The 15,871-nt window shown below is 35.4% G+C and overlaps 1 protein-coding gene across 2 annotated transcripts in view; it reads left to right on the forward strand.

The window, feature by feature from the left end:
* Window positions 1-15,871, forward strand: part of LOC107588847 (radixin) — a 128,246-nt gene that overhangs the window by 108,486 nt on the left and 3,889 nt on the right. For both annotated transcript variants that reach the window (XM_016277084.1, XM_016277086.1), the window contains exons 7-13: window positions 840-923; window positions 1,083-1,229; window positions 2,563-2,659; window positions 8,049-8,212; window positions 9,075-9,205; window positions 10,199-10,359; window positions 13,046-13,138. In XM_016277084.1, coding sequence (XP_016132570.1) covers window positions 840-923; window positions 1,083-1,229; window positions 2,563-2,659; window positions 8,049-8,212; window positions 9,075-9,205; window positions 10,199-10,359; window positions 13,046-13,138 — 877 coding nt within the window. The remainder of the gene's footprint in view (window positions 1-839; window positions 924-1,082; window positions 1,230-2,562; window positions 2,660-8,048; window positions 8,213-9,074; window positions 9,206-10,198; window positions 10,360-13,045; window positions 13,139-15,871) is intronic.

Raw genomic sequence — 15,871 nt, forward strand, 5'->3', positions numbered from 1 at the left:
TTTTAGCAAATGGCTGCAATATAAAAAAGAGTGAAAAATGTAAGGGGGTCTGAATACTTTCCGTACCCACTGTGTGTGTGTGTGTATATATATATAAAATAAATAATGCGTTTTTTAACAAACGAAGCATTAACACATGTTAGACTGCACCCCATAAACACAATCAAGCCTAGAAAAAAACCCAGTCAACCACCCCTTTAAATATCTGTACCTCACATTAAGCTGTCGAATGGCTTCAGAAGACTACAGTGCATGAAAACTTTATGGTGCTTTATATTGTTTTATGCCTTTTGTGAGGCTTAACGTAACAATAACACAGAGTAGCACGCACAATATCGGATTTGGATCAGGGATTAAGAGATGCACTGATCGTATACTCAGTATCTCAGTTCTGGCTCCAATACTACTTCGAGAGCGATACCGAGTATAGGATCGGCGCACCCCTAATGATAGGTGCAGTAGCGGACCTAGTTGAAATTCTTAATATCCACTGTAAGTGTGCGAGTAGTACAGAGATAGAAGCAATGAGGCATGGCGCTTAACACAAATAAATACATCCAAATTAAATACAAAGACACATTGTTCAGTATTGCAGGGTTTTTATGTGCATTATCCACTCACGATGTTTAAATTTAGTAAATCTCTTTATATTAATTTGTGGATCGGAATTGATTTATCTGGAAGTATGAAACAGCTTGCCTTCAGGAATTTCAGGTCATAATTTTTAGGTCTCCGGTTTTTATGTATTCCATAAGAGTTTGTGCAATATATTTTTACACAACAATGAATATACCAGACTGATTCATCATGTGTTGTGTGTTGTGAATATTATTATGTAGAGTTTTGGAGCAACATAAACTGACTAAAGAACAGTGGGAAGACAGAATACAGACATGGCACGAGGAACACAGGGGTATGCTGAGGTAAGGCTTGACACACAAACACATGCAAAGATACACATAGATTATAATACAAGAGCACACTTGGGGCAATGGTGTTTTCAGTCCCCAACTTCACACACTGTGAACTTCACAATGCTTAATAGCAGTATTTCTATTCCCACCATGATTGTATGTTTACAGAGAGGATTCTATGATGGAGTATCTGAAGATAGCTCAGGATCTGGAGATGTATGGAGTGAATTACTTTGAGATCAAAAATAAGAAGGGAACGGAGCTCTGGCTGGGAGTGGATGCTCTTGGTCTCAACATTTATGAACATGAAGACAAGTAAGTCTTACACTGAAATGTCTCTCATTTCATGTATAAACATTATGTATAAACTCTACTGTACCAAGGTTTGGGGTCTGTAAGATTTTTTTTTTTAAATGTTTTTTAAATAAATCTTTTTCTGCTCACCAAGGCGAAGAACACAGCAAAAACAGTATATTGTATTGTAAAGTATTTTTCCAATTCCAAAATAATTTGAATTTTTTTATGGGAATATAGTTTAAAATATGATTTATTATTGTGAGGGAAAGCTGAATTTTCAGCTGATTTGCTGCTCATGAAACATTTCTTATAGTTATCAATGTTAAAAACAGATGCTGCTTCATATTTTTGTGGAAATCGTGATGCATTTTATTCAGGGTTGCTTTGATGAATTTAAAAGAATAGCATTTAATTGTAGTAGAATTTTTTGTAACATTATAGAAGTATATACTGTCACTTTGGATCAGTTTTATTCCTAAAATAATTTTTTTTCAATTATTACTTTTTAAAAAATGGTTTAATAGATGAAACATGAGCTTTATTTATTGTTTGTTTGTTTGCATGTTTTTTTTAACTGTAGTTGAAATTATAATTTCTATGGCCATTTTATGGTTTAGGATGTTAGCATAGACATTGGAGTTTCAGGAACGTTTGATTGCTAATTCCAGTACATTCTTTGGAAGAATTTATTAAAGGGGTAGTTCATTTAAAAATTGAAATTGTCATAATTTACTCACCCTCATTTTGTTTCAAACCCATAAGATACTAATAGATTTTTAATGAATCCTGAGAGGTTTCTCCCTTCACTGAAAGTTCAGACAACCAAAACTTTAAAAGATCTAAAAGGGTTATAAATTTAGGCTTTTATTTACATCCAAGCAATAATTGACACACAATGCATGACATATGGTAAATACGTTATCTTGTGAGTATTATTTGTATTAGAGTTAACCTCTCCCTCCTGCTTCAGCACCCATCCATTCCCTGCCTTATAGGGCAGACATTAGAACAGGGTGAGTCACAGCATGTGTTGTTTTGGCCTTTTGCCCCTGGGTGAAGGGAAATATAGCCTTGATTCCTGTTTACAGTGTGGGACCATTTCATAATTGGGATATTATTTAGTTGTGGGGTCATATTGCCCCTACCCAGGTCAATGCATGTCAGTTAACTCCACAAAAATTACTTTCATATTAAATTCTAATAGGTCAGCTGATTTGATTGTCTCTCAGCAGATGGACTAAGTGTTTTCCTCTGCTGCCTACTGCTGGCTGTTTTTGACATGATTTTCTGAATAATGAAAAATGTACATACATTTTCAAACGTGTTCATCTCTCTCTTGTTTTTCTTTAAGGCTCACACCAAAGATTGGGTTCCCATGGAGTGAGATCCGAAACATTTCTTTCAACGATAAGAAGTTTGTCATCAAGCCCATTGATAAAAAAGCACCCGTAAGTATTGATTATTATTTATGATTATGCTGTCAGTTTGAACTACAGAAGTTAAGCACAATTTGGACCGTGTTTACATGCACATCATTTTGTGGTAAGGTCCATATTCTGGTTAAGCCTTATTTGCACAAAGATGTTTATGTAATATTTGCGAATGAAAATCTATAATAATGCTGTAACCATATAGTTGTAAATTGGTATGAGTCATCTTTGTTGGATGTCCTGGCATATCCTCTAATATGACTCAGCAGCCAATCAAAACTCAGTGACTAAGATTGTCAAATCTAAACAGCAAAATACTATAATTATTGACACATTCGTACATTGTATGAAAACGAGTACAAAATTTTGTTTGGGGGTCATTCCACGAAATCGGTGCCTTTTGCATCCCTAAGAAATAATCAAACATCGATTTAATATAACAGCAAATTAATTTGCACATTACTAAACATAACAATACTATATTCTTTCATTAATATTACAAAGTCAATTAAATATTATTTTAAATAATTTAAATAGCATTTATGCTGATAAGGGTAAGGTTTTTGGCCTGTCCCTCACTATGATTTTTCTTTTTCAGCAGAACTTTTAATTTGAAAAATAAAGGCAAAATGATATAAAAATCACATTTGCATATTGTTCCAAATAGAGTCTTATTGTTAAGCAATGTTTTTGGCATAAGCATGAATTTATTCTATAAAATATAAATAATTGTATTGGTGTCCTCTGATTTCATGTCAACCCTGTTACTCTCATCAAAAAAACCTTGTAAAATAATGTACTTTCAAGTGGCATCACTTCTAGGAGGTTACATCATCTCTCAACCAGGATTCCAACACTTAAAACACAAGCATGTTTCTCTCACTCCTCTATAATGTTCTATTTTTGATGATTTATGAAGCTTGACTGAAGAGTGGACATCATGCAGTGTCAATACTCTTAACATTTTTAAAATGTAAATTTAAACTATTATTTATTAAATTTAATATAATCAATATCTACAAGTAAAATCCTTTCAAAGTGTACAACATGTGCTTTTCTGAACTTGACTATTAGCTAGCAATTAGCAAATTAGTTTGAAATCATCAAACCTGTTACTGTCAGTCCTGTTTCTTTTCAGGGTAGCAGGTTTTGACGTGGGTAACAGGGATGAGATAGATTAGGTGTCACCCTGTTTTTAAAGATTGTCTGTCAACAATTCAAACATTTTAAAGGTCACCCTCTGTATATTATTGAGATAATGCCTATATCATTCAGTGGCATATGGACATCAGTTACATTTTTAGTTAGAATTGTTGATATTGTTACTATTAGTGTTGTGCCGATAGATGATAGTATCGTGTATCGACGATAGTCAGAGATATCGATGATAGCAGATGTCTTTGTCGATAGTCAAGTTAATGTAAATGTAATACAAATTAATGTATTAATAATAATAATAATTATATAATATTAATAATATTATTATTATTAGGAGCCCCATTATAATTCGGCTATTATTATCAAATTGCCCCGCTTTTTCATTCAGCACTGTATTTCTCACACACACACATGCGCAAATGAGGAGCCTGTAGCCGGTGAAGGAGTCTCCAACCACAAACACAAGACACATATCGTCTGCTGATATAAGGTATTTCATTGCACTTTAACAAGTAATCTGAACGGCCTATATACAGGGCTCTAGACTGCGACCCATTTTTGAGAATGTGCGAGTTCAAATTTGGCATGGTCGCATTTGTGCGAGTGCATGGTCTAAGCTGCTCCAAAGCATCTGCTTCATACAGCGCATGCTGCATAGCCGTGGCACATTGTAGCAGGAGTCAGATTTCACGTGAACAGAGGTGCGCGCCGTGGACGGAGAGCAACGGAGGATTTGGTTTACAAACTAAAGTAAAAGACCGCTTCTTAAACCAGAGAAGGTGACCATGTTGGTATTCTTGTGGAAAAAAACATGCAAGTCCTGTCAGCGACAGCCAGTTTAGTTTTAATTTTCTTTTTGTTTTCGTTTTGAAAAACTTGTTATCTTTGCTGTTTACCTCACGTTACGCTATGGAGGCTTTCCTTATTTAATTTATTATTATTATTTATTTGATTCCTCAGTGTTTGTTAAACATTCTGTAATTTATTAGTCGGTATATACAGCATGTGATGTATCCTATGCCATGCCTTATCTTATTTGTTTTTGTTAATAAAGGTTATGTAAGCTAGTTTGTCATTGTAGCTGTAACGAGGCGACAAGGGCGAGAGATGTGCTGATGTGCTATGCAAGTTTAGTTTTACTTTTATTTTTGTTTTGTTTTCATTTTGAAAAGTTTATCTTTGCTGTTTACCTCGCTTTATGCTATGGAGGCTCTCTTTTTTTTTTTTGATTCTTCAGTGTTTGTTAAACTTTCTGTAGTTTAGATTAATTAAATTTAGTAATTTAACTTAATTAAAATCGTATTCGTTTTTGTTAATAACGTTTTGTAAGCTAGTTTGTCATTTAATCTTACTGTTTTATTGTTGTGCATTTTAATAAAAAAATAATAATTTTTGTCTTGAAAGGTGAAAGGTATTTTATTGTAAAACCTGACAAAATCGTGAAATCAAAAGTGAAAGCATCTGAAGCCCGGCTTATAACATGGCAAAAGAGGAACTCCCGTTCACAAAATTAAAATCATAAAATAATACTACTGATGAAAAAGAACAGGTTGAATGATAACAACTTTCGTTTCCATATAACTATAAACTACGATAAAAGTTCATCAGCATGCATTGATTAATAGCATGTTGTAGCGCCAAAAAAAACTGTGCTCCTGCAACCAACTGAGAAAGTTAATCACAAAAGAGCAACCGGTGGTAAGAATGAGTCTGGAGCCCTGAATTGCCCAGCTCCCTCTGTCAGTGATCTAGCACCCCCTCAGCACCTGCGTTCAAAAATCTCTGGAGCCGCCCCTGGTACATCGATGTATTTTTGAAAAGCAAAAATTAAGTTTGTCCAACTCTAAACCCAGTCCCCAAGTAAATTAGGTTATTAAATAAAAAACTAGCAAAACGAGTTTTGTGGTGTCCCCACCACTTTTCAAAGCAAAGTTACACCACTGCATATAACTATAAACTATGATAAAAGTTCATCAGCATGCATTGATTGTGATGAAAAAAAAATTGCGACCAAATTATGTGCAGAGAAAACTGAGAAAGTTAGTCGCAAAAGAGTAACCAGTGGGAAGAATGAGTCTAGAGCACTGATATATGTGCAATATTTTAACAAGCCCTCACTAACTGAGTTTAATGCCACAGTTATGTTAGAGTGCATCTCATTCTTGTTTCTGTGGCGGTGCGTCGGGCTCGTCATGGGGCGTGCGGTCCGGAGCGCTATATGACTGATGTATCCGTTTAATTTAAATTTACTCGAAATATATGAACTTACCTGTTTTAAATACTTTATATTTAACATGTTCGTTTATGTCCAATATTTAGTGTTAAACTGTTGGTCTTTAAAATAAATCTACTTTTGATTTTCACCATTGACTGATTTTGCAGACCTTTTAGACTGATAACTTTTGTGCTCTGATGCGGCAAACTTGTCACAGGACGCGCGGTCCTAATAGCGATGTATGACTGTTGTATCCGAATATATATATAAAATAGCTGTTTTAAATATTTTTGTATTTAACATGTTAGTTTATCAGTATGTTTGAAAGTATATTATTTAGATTCGTGGTGCTTCCATAGGCTCCCTCTCTCTCGCACGTGTGGTTTAAAACACCAAATAGTTATGAAATAGCCTATGACAAGTACAGGGCATCTCTCTCTTGCCCCCACCCACCCATGCACGATAATATCATCTATTGGCGATCTCACGGACTGGCGATATGATGATTTGGAAAAATTACCATATCGCCCAACACTAGTTACTATTACTGTTGTTGTTAATGACCAGGATAGGATAATCTGTCTCAATAAAACGTTTTTTTTCCCCCATAACTCATTGTCAATAATGCATCCATGTAAATTCAATTACAAACAAGAGCAGCAAGTTGACTGCAAACCCTCCCCCCATCTTGCAGTTTTCAAGAAAGTGAAACCAAATTTCAGCATCAAGGTCTTGGTTTCAGCATCTTGGTCTGGTCTGATCATCCGTGCTTAATAATTGAACCAGATCGGTATATTTTAAGTTCTGTGAGGGGACACAGACAAACAGGTGGAACGCATTATCTAATTACAATACCCTTAAAACATTAGATCTCCTAATGTGCTAAATCAACAGTGAACTGACTTTAACTGAAAAATTTACTGTTTACTATTGTCATGCAACTATGCCAAGTAAGTGCAAAACAATATAATGCTATTTAAAATTGTAAAACTTTACAGTATTATGTAAACAAATATGTGCAGTGTGCTGAGGAATGTGTGCCCTGTCATCCCTGTTACTCTGGTCAGTCCTGTGACGGACATCAATCCGGTTACTGTCATTAATTTAAAAAAAAATTGTTACAGCCTTCCAGGTTTTTCCGTTGTAACTTTAACTATATTTTATTTTGGACAAAGCCCTTTTTTTAGTATGTCTCTTGTAAAAAAATATAAATTTTTCTTAATTGACATGTGGTCACCCTCCAAAATTAGGATGTTCTTGGTCATATGTCATTAATGACATATTAAAAAGAGTCCAAATTTTGAAACAATCCCAGTGATAAGATGGACTAAAATGCTGCTCATATATGTGAAAACAATCACATAGTTCTAATTATAGTTACATACATAGTTCTAACTAAAGTATCTAGTAATGCTTGTCAGTAACAGGGTTGACAAAGATACCAAAACATGAGGCAGAAAAATTGTCGTAAAATAATAAATTACATAGCCTGAGATGGCACAATACAATTTCTTGTCATTTGAAGGTGTCTTCATTTCATGGATATTTAAAAAATGTTGATTAAATTTATTTTATTTTTTAATTTTGCCAAGTGGAAACGGCACCAATTTCGTGGAATGACATGAAGTTGGGTGGCACTATAATAAGCTTCTTTGTTATTAACTCCACAACCATACGTGATAGTATCAAACTTCTTGTTTCAACTGAACACTTTAAATGCTTAAACCCTAACACATGTACACAGTATATTTAATTTTTTGTTATCTGCCCTGCCATTCTAATATTCGGGGGTGCGGGGTACTTATCAAAAATTTCATCAAAATCCATTAAATTTAACAGATACAATCTGAAAAATTTGTTGGCGTTGCCCATTATGACTAAAATGCCTATATCATTTGTGGGCACGAACTTCTCAAAACATTATACATTTGGAGAACAAGTATCAGTCATATCATTGAGATCAGTCATATCAATCATAGCATGCAGAGGTCAAATATGAACATGTTCACTGAATCTTCTCAATTGTGATGGCAGGACTTTGTGTTCTATGCACCACGACTGCGAATCAACAAGCGCATCCTGGCTCTGTGTATGGGCAACCATGAGCTGTACATGAGGAGGAGGAAGCCTGACACCATTGAGGTGCAGCAGATGAAGGCTCAGGCCAGAGAAGAAAAACACCAGAAACAGATAGAGAGGTGATAATGAACACTTTACATGACATAATTTACCTAAACTTTCTTTTCTTTGCATTTTTATCTTTTATGTTTTAATTTATACTTAGTTTACTAAGTATAAGTAATTATTCTCAAAATTCATATGATAGTCAAAAATTCTAAATTTCTAAAGCTGCTATCACCAAATTGAAGCTTTTAGGTCTCCCTGTGGTTTTCTGCGGTTATGGATATTAGTATTGTATTTTTACGATTTAAAAAAATATAATTATTATTAAATTGTTACTGTTGTTAAATATGCTGAATTATTTAATTATGATTAATCACGGTTTATACAAGTTATGGACTATTCATTTTTACCTACTGGAGCTTGCTGAACTTGATGAAAGATGAAGATGCTCTTAAAATAATTATTGCCCAAAAAGTTGGATGAACTTACATTTCTGAAAGTTGCAGTGGTTGCTATGCCTCTGTGTATCGGTATTTAAAGGGATAGTTCACCTAAAAATGTAAATGACCATTTACTCAGTCTCATGTTCCAGAACCATAAGACGTTGGTTTAACATAGGAAAACAAATAAACACATTTTCAGTATTCTCTCAACATGTTTGTCTAGCCATTGAAAGTCCATGCAACCAAAGTTTTCAAGCTTCAAGAAGTTCATAAGGACATCGTAAAAATAGTCTATATGAATTGAGTATTATAATCTTAGTCTACTTGAGTTACAGTATGATCATTTGATCATTTTAGTTATGTGGACTTTAGTTGCTTGCAATGTTTTTTTTTTCTGTTTCGTTTTCTCGAAAGTGATAACTCTAGGCATCAGACAAAGTAACTTTGAAGTTTTGCTGCATAAATCAAATTTACTGTATCCTCCTGTCTCCAGAGCTCAGCTTGAGAACGAGAAGAAGAAACGAGAGCATGCAGAAAAGGAGAAGGAGAGAATAGAGCGAGAAAAGGATGAGTTAATCGAGAGACTGAGACAGATTGAGGAACAGACGATAAAAGCACAGAAAGGTACAAACATATCTGGACTTCACTGTGCGAGTTAATCCCTCCCTCTAATTCCAGGAAGTAGAACACTTTACATCACTAGTTCTCAAATGGTTTTGCTTCAGGACTTTTTTAATAACAATAAACTGCATGGACTTGACAAAATGAGAAAATTAAAAAAATTACAGGAAACTTTTATAAATGCATAATGAGCATTTACAGGGGAAAAAATGTGATTTGCAAGCCTAAAAAGTGGAGCAAACACGTTGTACTAGCCATATTGCCAAGTTGAATTTGTACCAAAATATTAAATTTTTGACAACCTTGATGTCAACAATTTTTTTTTTAATCCTATTTATTTTCCTATATTTTTTCCCCATTATTTTGTTGTGTTGTTGGTTGTTAGTTATTATTTGTGTCTTGTAGAGGTTCAGAAATTAGGATTTTGGTAGAAATGTGTTATATTTCAAGCTGAGAGCAGTTATAAAAAACAAATGTGATGTCAGAGGCTAAATGACTTTCTCCACATTAGTGGAGTGTCATACTAACTAAACCTAAATCTCTCGCCTCTCGTAGGGCTGTCTTCTGAGGAAGGTAATTTTCTTAAACCAGAAAAAACATTTTGAAGTCCCTTAAAAAAAAAAAGATGTATTTCCTTTCGCATCCTCCTCCTGAGTCCCCATGTTTCCCATTAGCTAGATTTGTTGCGGTTTTTGGGTTGGTTGCTGATTTGTCTGTGTTTGGCATAGGAAAGATCTCAGGGATCTAAAAAACAATCTCCAGCTACACAGGCATTTTGTAGTATCATGCCAGTGTTTATGATGTGGTTGCCTGTTGAAGTTGTCCTCATAGAATTTGCCTTCCTGATCAGTTTACTGATGTAGATGTTAGAGAATTAATGGCACCTCCCTTAATTCTCCAACATCTACATCAGGAAGTTAAATAATGCTACTTTCTGCTACATTTCGATTGATATAACCAATATGTGTTATACTCTGTGTGTCTGTGTTTGTGTAGAGCTGGAGGAGCAAACACGCAAAGCTCTAGAGCTTGAACAAGAGCGAAAAAGAGCAAAGGAGGAGGCAGAGAGGCTGGAGAAAGAGAAACAGGCAGCCGAGGAGGCCAAGGCAGCTCTGGCTAAACAAGCAGCTGACCAGATGAAGAACCAGGAACAATTGGTAAGTCTCCTTGGCCTTTTTTGTATGAACAATCAAGAACTAACTGAACTAATCAGTAAAACAGCTAATAAAAATAGTTAATAATTAAATGGAAATAAATGCATAAATAAAGAGATTAAAAGCTAGCAATACCCCTGGTACAGATGGATACATTGCTGAGTTGTATACAATCTTTTGAGAATGTCCCTGTTAGGTATGTAACCTTGGTTGAATAGGGAAGGAATATGTTGCGTTAGTAGCTGATGCTATTGAAACACCCCCCAGGTGTAATGATTGTCTGAAGCCAATATAGAAATGTGACAATTTATTGACTGATGCTTCACTAGAACTAGCGAGGATTGATCTACACATAACGTCTTGCAGCTTCCATGGTTGATTCACTCGATGTTTCTGCGTTTAAATCTGAATAAATGCTTAAAGGGGTCATATGATGCTTTTTTAAAGATCATTATTTTGTGTATTTGGTGTAACAGAATATGTTGACATGCTTTAATCGTGGCAGAGTCTTAACTTTGATAAAGAATATCTCTTTGGTTTTGAGACTTTAGTCTTTGCAACTTTAGAGATCTTCTCTATGCACAATCAGCTTGTAACACTCCAAAGAGAAAGGAAAACTTGAAATTGCACCATATGACCCCTTTAAAGGGGTGGTTGATTGTGATTTCATTTTTTTAACTTTAGTTAGTGTGTAATGTTGCTGTTTGAGCTTAAACAATATCTGCAAAGTTACGATGCTGAAAGTTCAATGCACAAAGAGATATTGTCTTTTAAAATTATGGCAGTTTAATGCGTGCAGTTATGGCTCGTAGGGACTACAACGAGCTACTTCCCAGGTTAGTGACATCACCAACCCTGACATTTACATAAACCCGCCCCCGGGAACATGCAACAAAGGGGGCGAGGTCATGTTGAGCTGCTTTAAGCTGTCCACACACTAGAGGATTTTAAGCCCGATTTGCGGCCTATCTAACATGTTTGATATTTACGACCCTTGATCAGGCTGCCTCTGACGTGATACTTGCAATAGCCAATGAGAGCAAGCAAGCGTCACCTACCAGATGTTGCGTGCTTCTATAGCTAAAACTCGGCAGCTACAAAAATGCCACGAAAGCAGAATACATCACCTATATTCTTTTTTTTATACATTGTTTTCCCTGTGAAACAGAACTCGTGCCAGGAGAGCCAGCTGACAACATCGATTGTCCTCTATTTGTTTTTCTTCTCTAGTCACGTTTGGTCTCGCGAGTCTCCGTGAGATCTCGTGTCACTGTGATATCGTCCCTACAATCGACAAGTGTGTGATCTCACAGTCTGGTCTAATCGTCTACTGTGTGCGTTCAGAGGATTATAAGGCTAAAAATCAGTTGAAACTGTCTTCATGTCCGTGGGATACCATGGTTTTAAAATCAGTCAAGATTTGAAAATCGTCTAGTGTGCGACCAGCTTTAGAGAAGAGGAAGAGTTGTTGCCATGCCTTCAAAACTAGGGGTGCACGAAAAAATCTATTTATATATGAATCGCGATTCTGTCTTCTAACAATTTTAATGGATTCACAAGTTTCAAAGCAGCAGTTCTTAATCCTGTTCCTCGCGTCCCCCTGCTCTGCACATGCTCTGCATCTCTCTCTCTCTCTCTCTCTCTCTCTCTCTCTCTCTCTCTCTCTCTCATTCAGATCATCAGCTCATCAATGAACTGTGTTCCAATTATACATTTTGTGTATAGACACAGATATTTTTCAATAGCTTTGAGAAGCGTTAAACATGGACGTGCATGCGGTTGCCGTGATAGTGAGCAATACTTGCTGGCAAACACTTCTCACTGTTACAAAATAAACAATTACTTTACAAAAATGCTACAACACAATCGTGTATTCTGCTGTATTAAAGCTTTAATCAGGATAAAACCGTATATTAAAAGCTAACATAAGCAGTAGAATTGACAAATAACAGTGTATCTAAAAGTATGAGACAACAACAGACAAAAAACATACCGATCCTCTTTACTAATATTCTCTGGGTCTCAATCGGGCTCAATATTGATGATGCAATATAAGCAATATTGACGACGCCATTGTTTACAGTATAACCAGAGCACATTCTCAGGTGAAAGGCTTGGTGTTTCTGGACGTGCACTAGGCGGTTTAGCGAATCACAACACATTGGGCCAGCTAACCAATCTAAGCATATTGCGTATTTCTGAGGGAGGGGCTTCATAAAACCAGGAAATCATCAGAGCGTTCATAAGAGAAGGGTCAGAGCGGTGTAGAACAAAGGTGAATTATGTGAAAAGTAATGCGTTTTTTTGTTTTTTTTTATGAAGCATGTTAGACTGCACCCCATAAACAGCCTAGAAAAAAAAGCAGTCAACCACCCCTTTAAATGAAATCTGATTGTCATATTACGCAGATTGTATCTCTTTCCAAGACTTGGACTAAACCACTCGAATTCATCACCCTAAATCCTTTATGTTTTTAGAAACCTAAATCTAACTTTTTTTTTTTAATTTGAAAATAAATTTGATACGTACTTCATGGGAATTCTTCTGAGAATGTAAACAAACAAACAAAAAAGCGACCACCTGATTGTGTGGCAGACACATGTGGTTAATATTGGAGGTACATGGGTTTGGGCGGGTGTACTGTGCGTGCCGTGTGGGTGCTGTAACGTGTTCTGCTTGGTTTTTGCAGGCAGCTGAGTTGGGAGAATTTACTGCCAAAATCGCCCTGCTGGAGGATGCCAAGAGGAAAAAGGAAGAGGAAGCAACAGAATGGCAGCATAAAGTAAGATACATATACTCTTTTTATACATACTTCATATACTTGATGCAATTGTCCACGTGGTGAAATAATTTTTCATGAAGTGTCCCTGTCAAACAATTGCAAAGGTCACCAATTAAGGGGATTTACAATCCAGATCTGACCACCAAATTGATTCTTGGGGGTGCAAGATTTAATATTAAATATTTTTCATATGTTAGTACTCAGGGTCTGCACTCAGTTTGTGATATTCCTGTTATACAGTATTTTAGAGTAAACAGTAGGGATGCAACAATACAGTTAGCCCACGGTTCAATAAATACCTTGGTTTTTTACCCACAGTTTTCATTTTAGTTCTTTTTTGCCATTTTTAAATGCTAGTAAAACAAAAGTGCACTTCTGTATACTGTAGAAAAACATGGCTTATCATATGTCTACTTCAAATTTATTTTGAGAGGAGTATTATTTTTATGGATTGGCCATTATTTTGTGCTATAAACATTGCTATGAACGTATGCCTGGTTCATTCATACTGGATGCCTGAGAGTGCCTTTGCGCTGAAAATCCACATATGCATTACAGAAGAAATAGAAGTCACACACTCCAGGAAATCCCTAATATGGACAAAAGCATCCAGCTATAGTGTAACTGAATGAAAGTCAGAAACGCTTTGAATGATGAAAGTCAAAAAGAACATTAAGACAATAAACACTCAAAAATATTGCGACAATGTTTGTGTTCTTAAAACCACCTCAAGTATTTTAATAATTAAGTATATTTATAATCCATTGCTAATCGACAGTCTTTATTACAATATAGAATATATTTCTGCATCATTCTGTGATAAGCTGCCACATCAGATCAGGAAGGAAATTATTTTAAACCTTTGTTTGATGTTGTGGAGTAAAATCATTTTATGTTCTTTTTTGTTGGACAACAGGTTTAGAAACACGTGCCTTTTTCTGTTTCTTGTTTTGAATACTGCGCGTGGAGACAGGCGTCACCAGGTTTTTGTGTAGTTCAGAGTGACAAATCGTACCAGCTTATTTTGAGGTCAAAATGTGTACCCACTATGCAAAATGCGTACAGGTTGGCAGGTCTGCATGTACTTTCTATATGGTTAGGGTTAGGATTAGGGTTTGACTTTGGTTTAGGGTTACTTGCATGTAGTTATGCATAATTTATTAGGGGTTCAACAACGAAGTGCTGAAACCCTGTTGTAATTGTTAGGATTTTTATTATTATTATTTGTATTATTCTTGTGCCCTAAAACTGATCGTGCAGAATAACCCGTAAGGCCTAGAGAGCTGAAACTTGGCCAGATCGTAAAGCTCATTTTGGGGAGAACCTATCAAAGTCTCAGCCCAATCGGCCAATAGAGGGCGCTGCAGCGATCTAAAATGCGTAAGTACTAATAACGTCTAAACGCTTGTCATATACTCAAAAATTTTACATTTTTGGAATCCTTCAGGCAAGCCAAATTAAAAACGGTCAGTCTGATTTTGGGTCTAGGAGGTCTCGTTTTTCCGCAAATTTGACGCATGTCCAAAATCTACTTTTGCGAACTAGTATTAGGTTTTTTGCCCGATCGGAACCAAACCACTGTTGAAATTTCAACTCACTGTTTCAATGGGGCGCCAAAACGTTTGAAAGTCATGGGCCAATTTGACGAAAACGGCTATAATTCGTGAACGTAATGAGATATCTTCACCAAACAGTCAAACCAAAAATTATTCAGAGAGCAGATTTAATGGCACAGATGCATATGTGAGAGAGGCGTTTCTCGCACCACCCCTCTGTGGGGTGTCCTGAAGATGCCAGTGCATTGTTTGTTTCTCAGGAGATCAAAGTATTTTAGTTTCTTTTATCCTTACAACACTATAGTTCATTTATGTAAGTGAGGATAGCTAAATAAAGTAAACTGACAAATCATACCCAAAAATTCTTCATACAGTGGACTACCAGTAAAATTGATACAAATTTGGGTCTAAAAATTATTCAGACCAAAAAAATTTGGAAAAACATTGAAGTTGAAGTTTGCATGAAGCTGGATGACAGCATGCCCAGGAGCCTACAGGCTGTCATTGAGGCTAAGGGTTGCCCAACTAAGTATTCATAGTTGTGTAAATACTGTCATACTAACAGCTGTCTGAATTATTTTGGTTGATTGTAATCTATTACATACCTTTCTATCAAAATTATCTAACATTATCAATATTAATTTGTTCTGAAACTCTGAGTTCTTCTCATATTTTATTACAATTTTCTAAACTATAGCGAATAAACTGTGATAATGTGAGAAATGTTGAAGGTGTCTGAATACATTTTGGTTTGACTATCTATTTGATAAATGAAGTTAACCAACTAACATTATACATACACTTTTGGTTTCTGTACCCAATATTTAAAAAATTTACAAATGCAATAAAAATATCAGTATCGGCAAGTACCAAAAATAAAAGTATCGGTATCGGGCGAGTACTGGAAAAAGTGGTATCGGTGCATCCCTAAAATATATATATATATATATATATATATATATATTATATTTATTGTTTGAATGTTGTGGGATTTTTGATGTCACACTGTATATGACTGTCTCAGTTTTTGACAGGTTTTTAATATTGGGCAAGTAAAATGAAAAGTTAAAGAAAAATACTTTTTTCTTTAACTTTTTATTTTCTTTTTCTTTAATCTTTCATTTTACTTGCCCAATATTAAAAACCTGTCAACAGGGTTTTATGTGATATCCACAAA

This window comes from Sinocyclocheilus grahami, unplaced genomic scaffold (genome assembly GCF_001515645.1).
Source record: "Sinocyclocheilus grahami isolate Dianchi unplaced genomic scaffold, SAMN03320097.WGS_v1.1 scaffold108.1, whole genome shotgun sequence".
Lineage (NCBI taxonomy): Eukaryota > Metazoa > Chordata > Actinopteri > Cypriniformes > Cyprinidae > Sinocyclocheilus > Sinocyclocheilus grahami.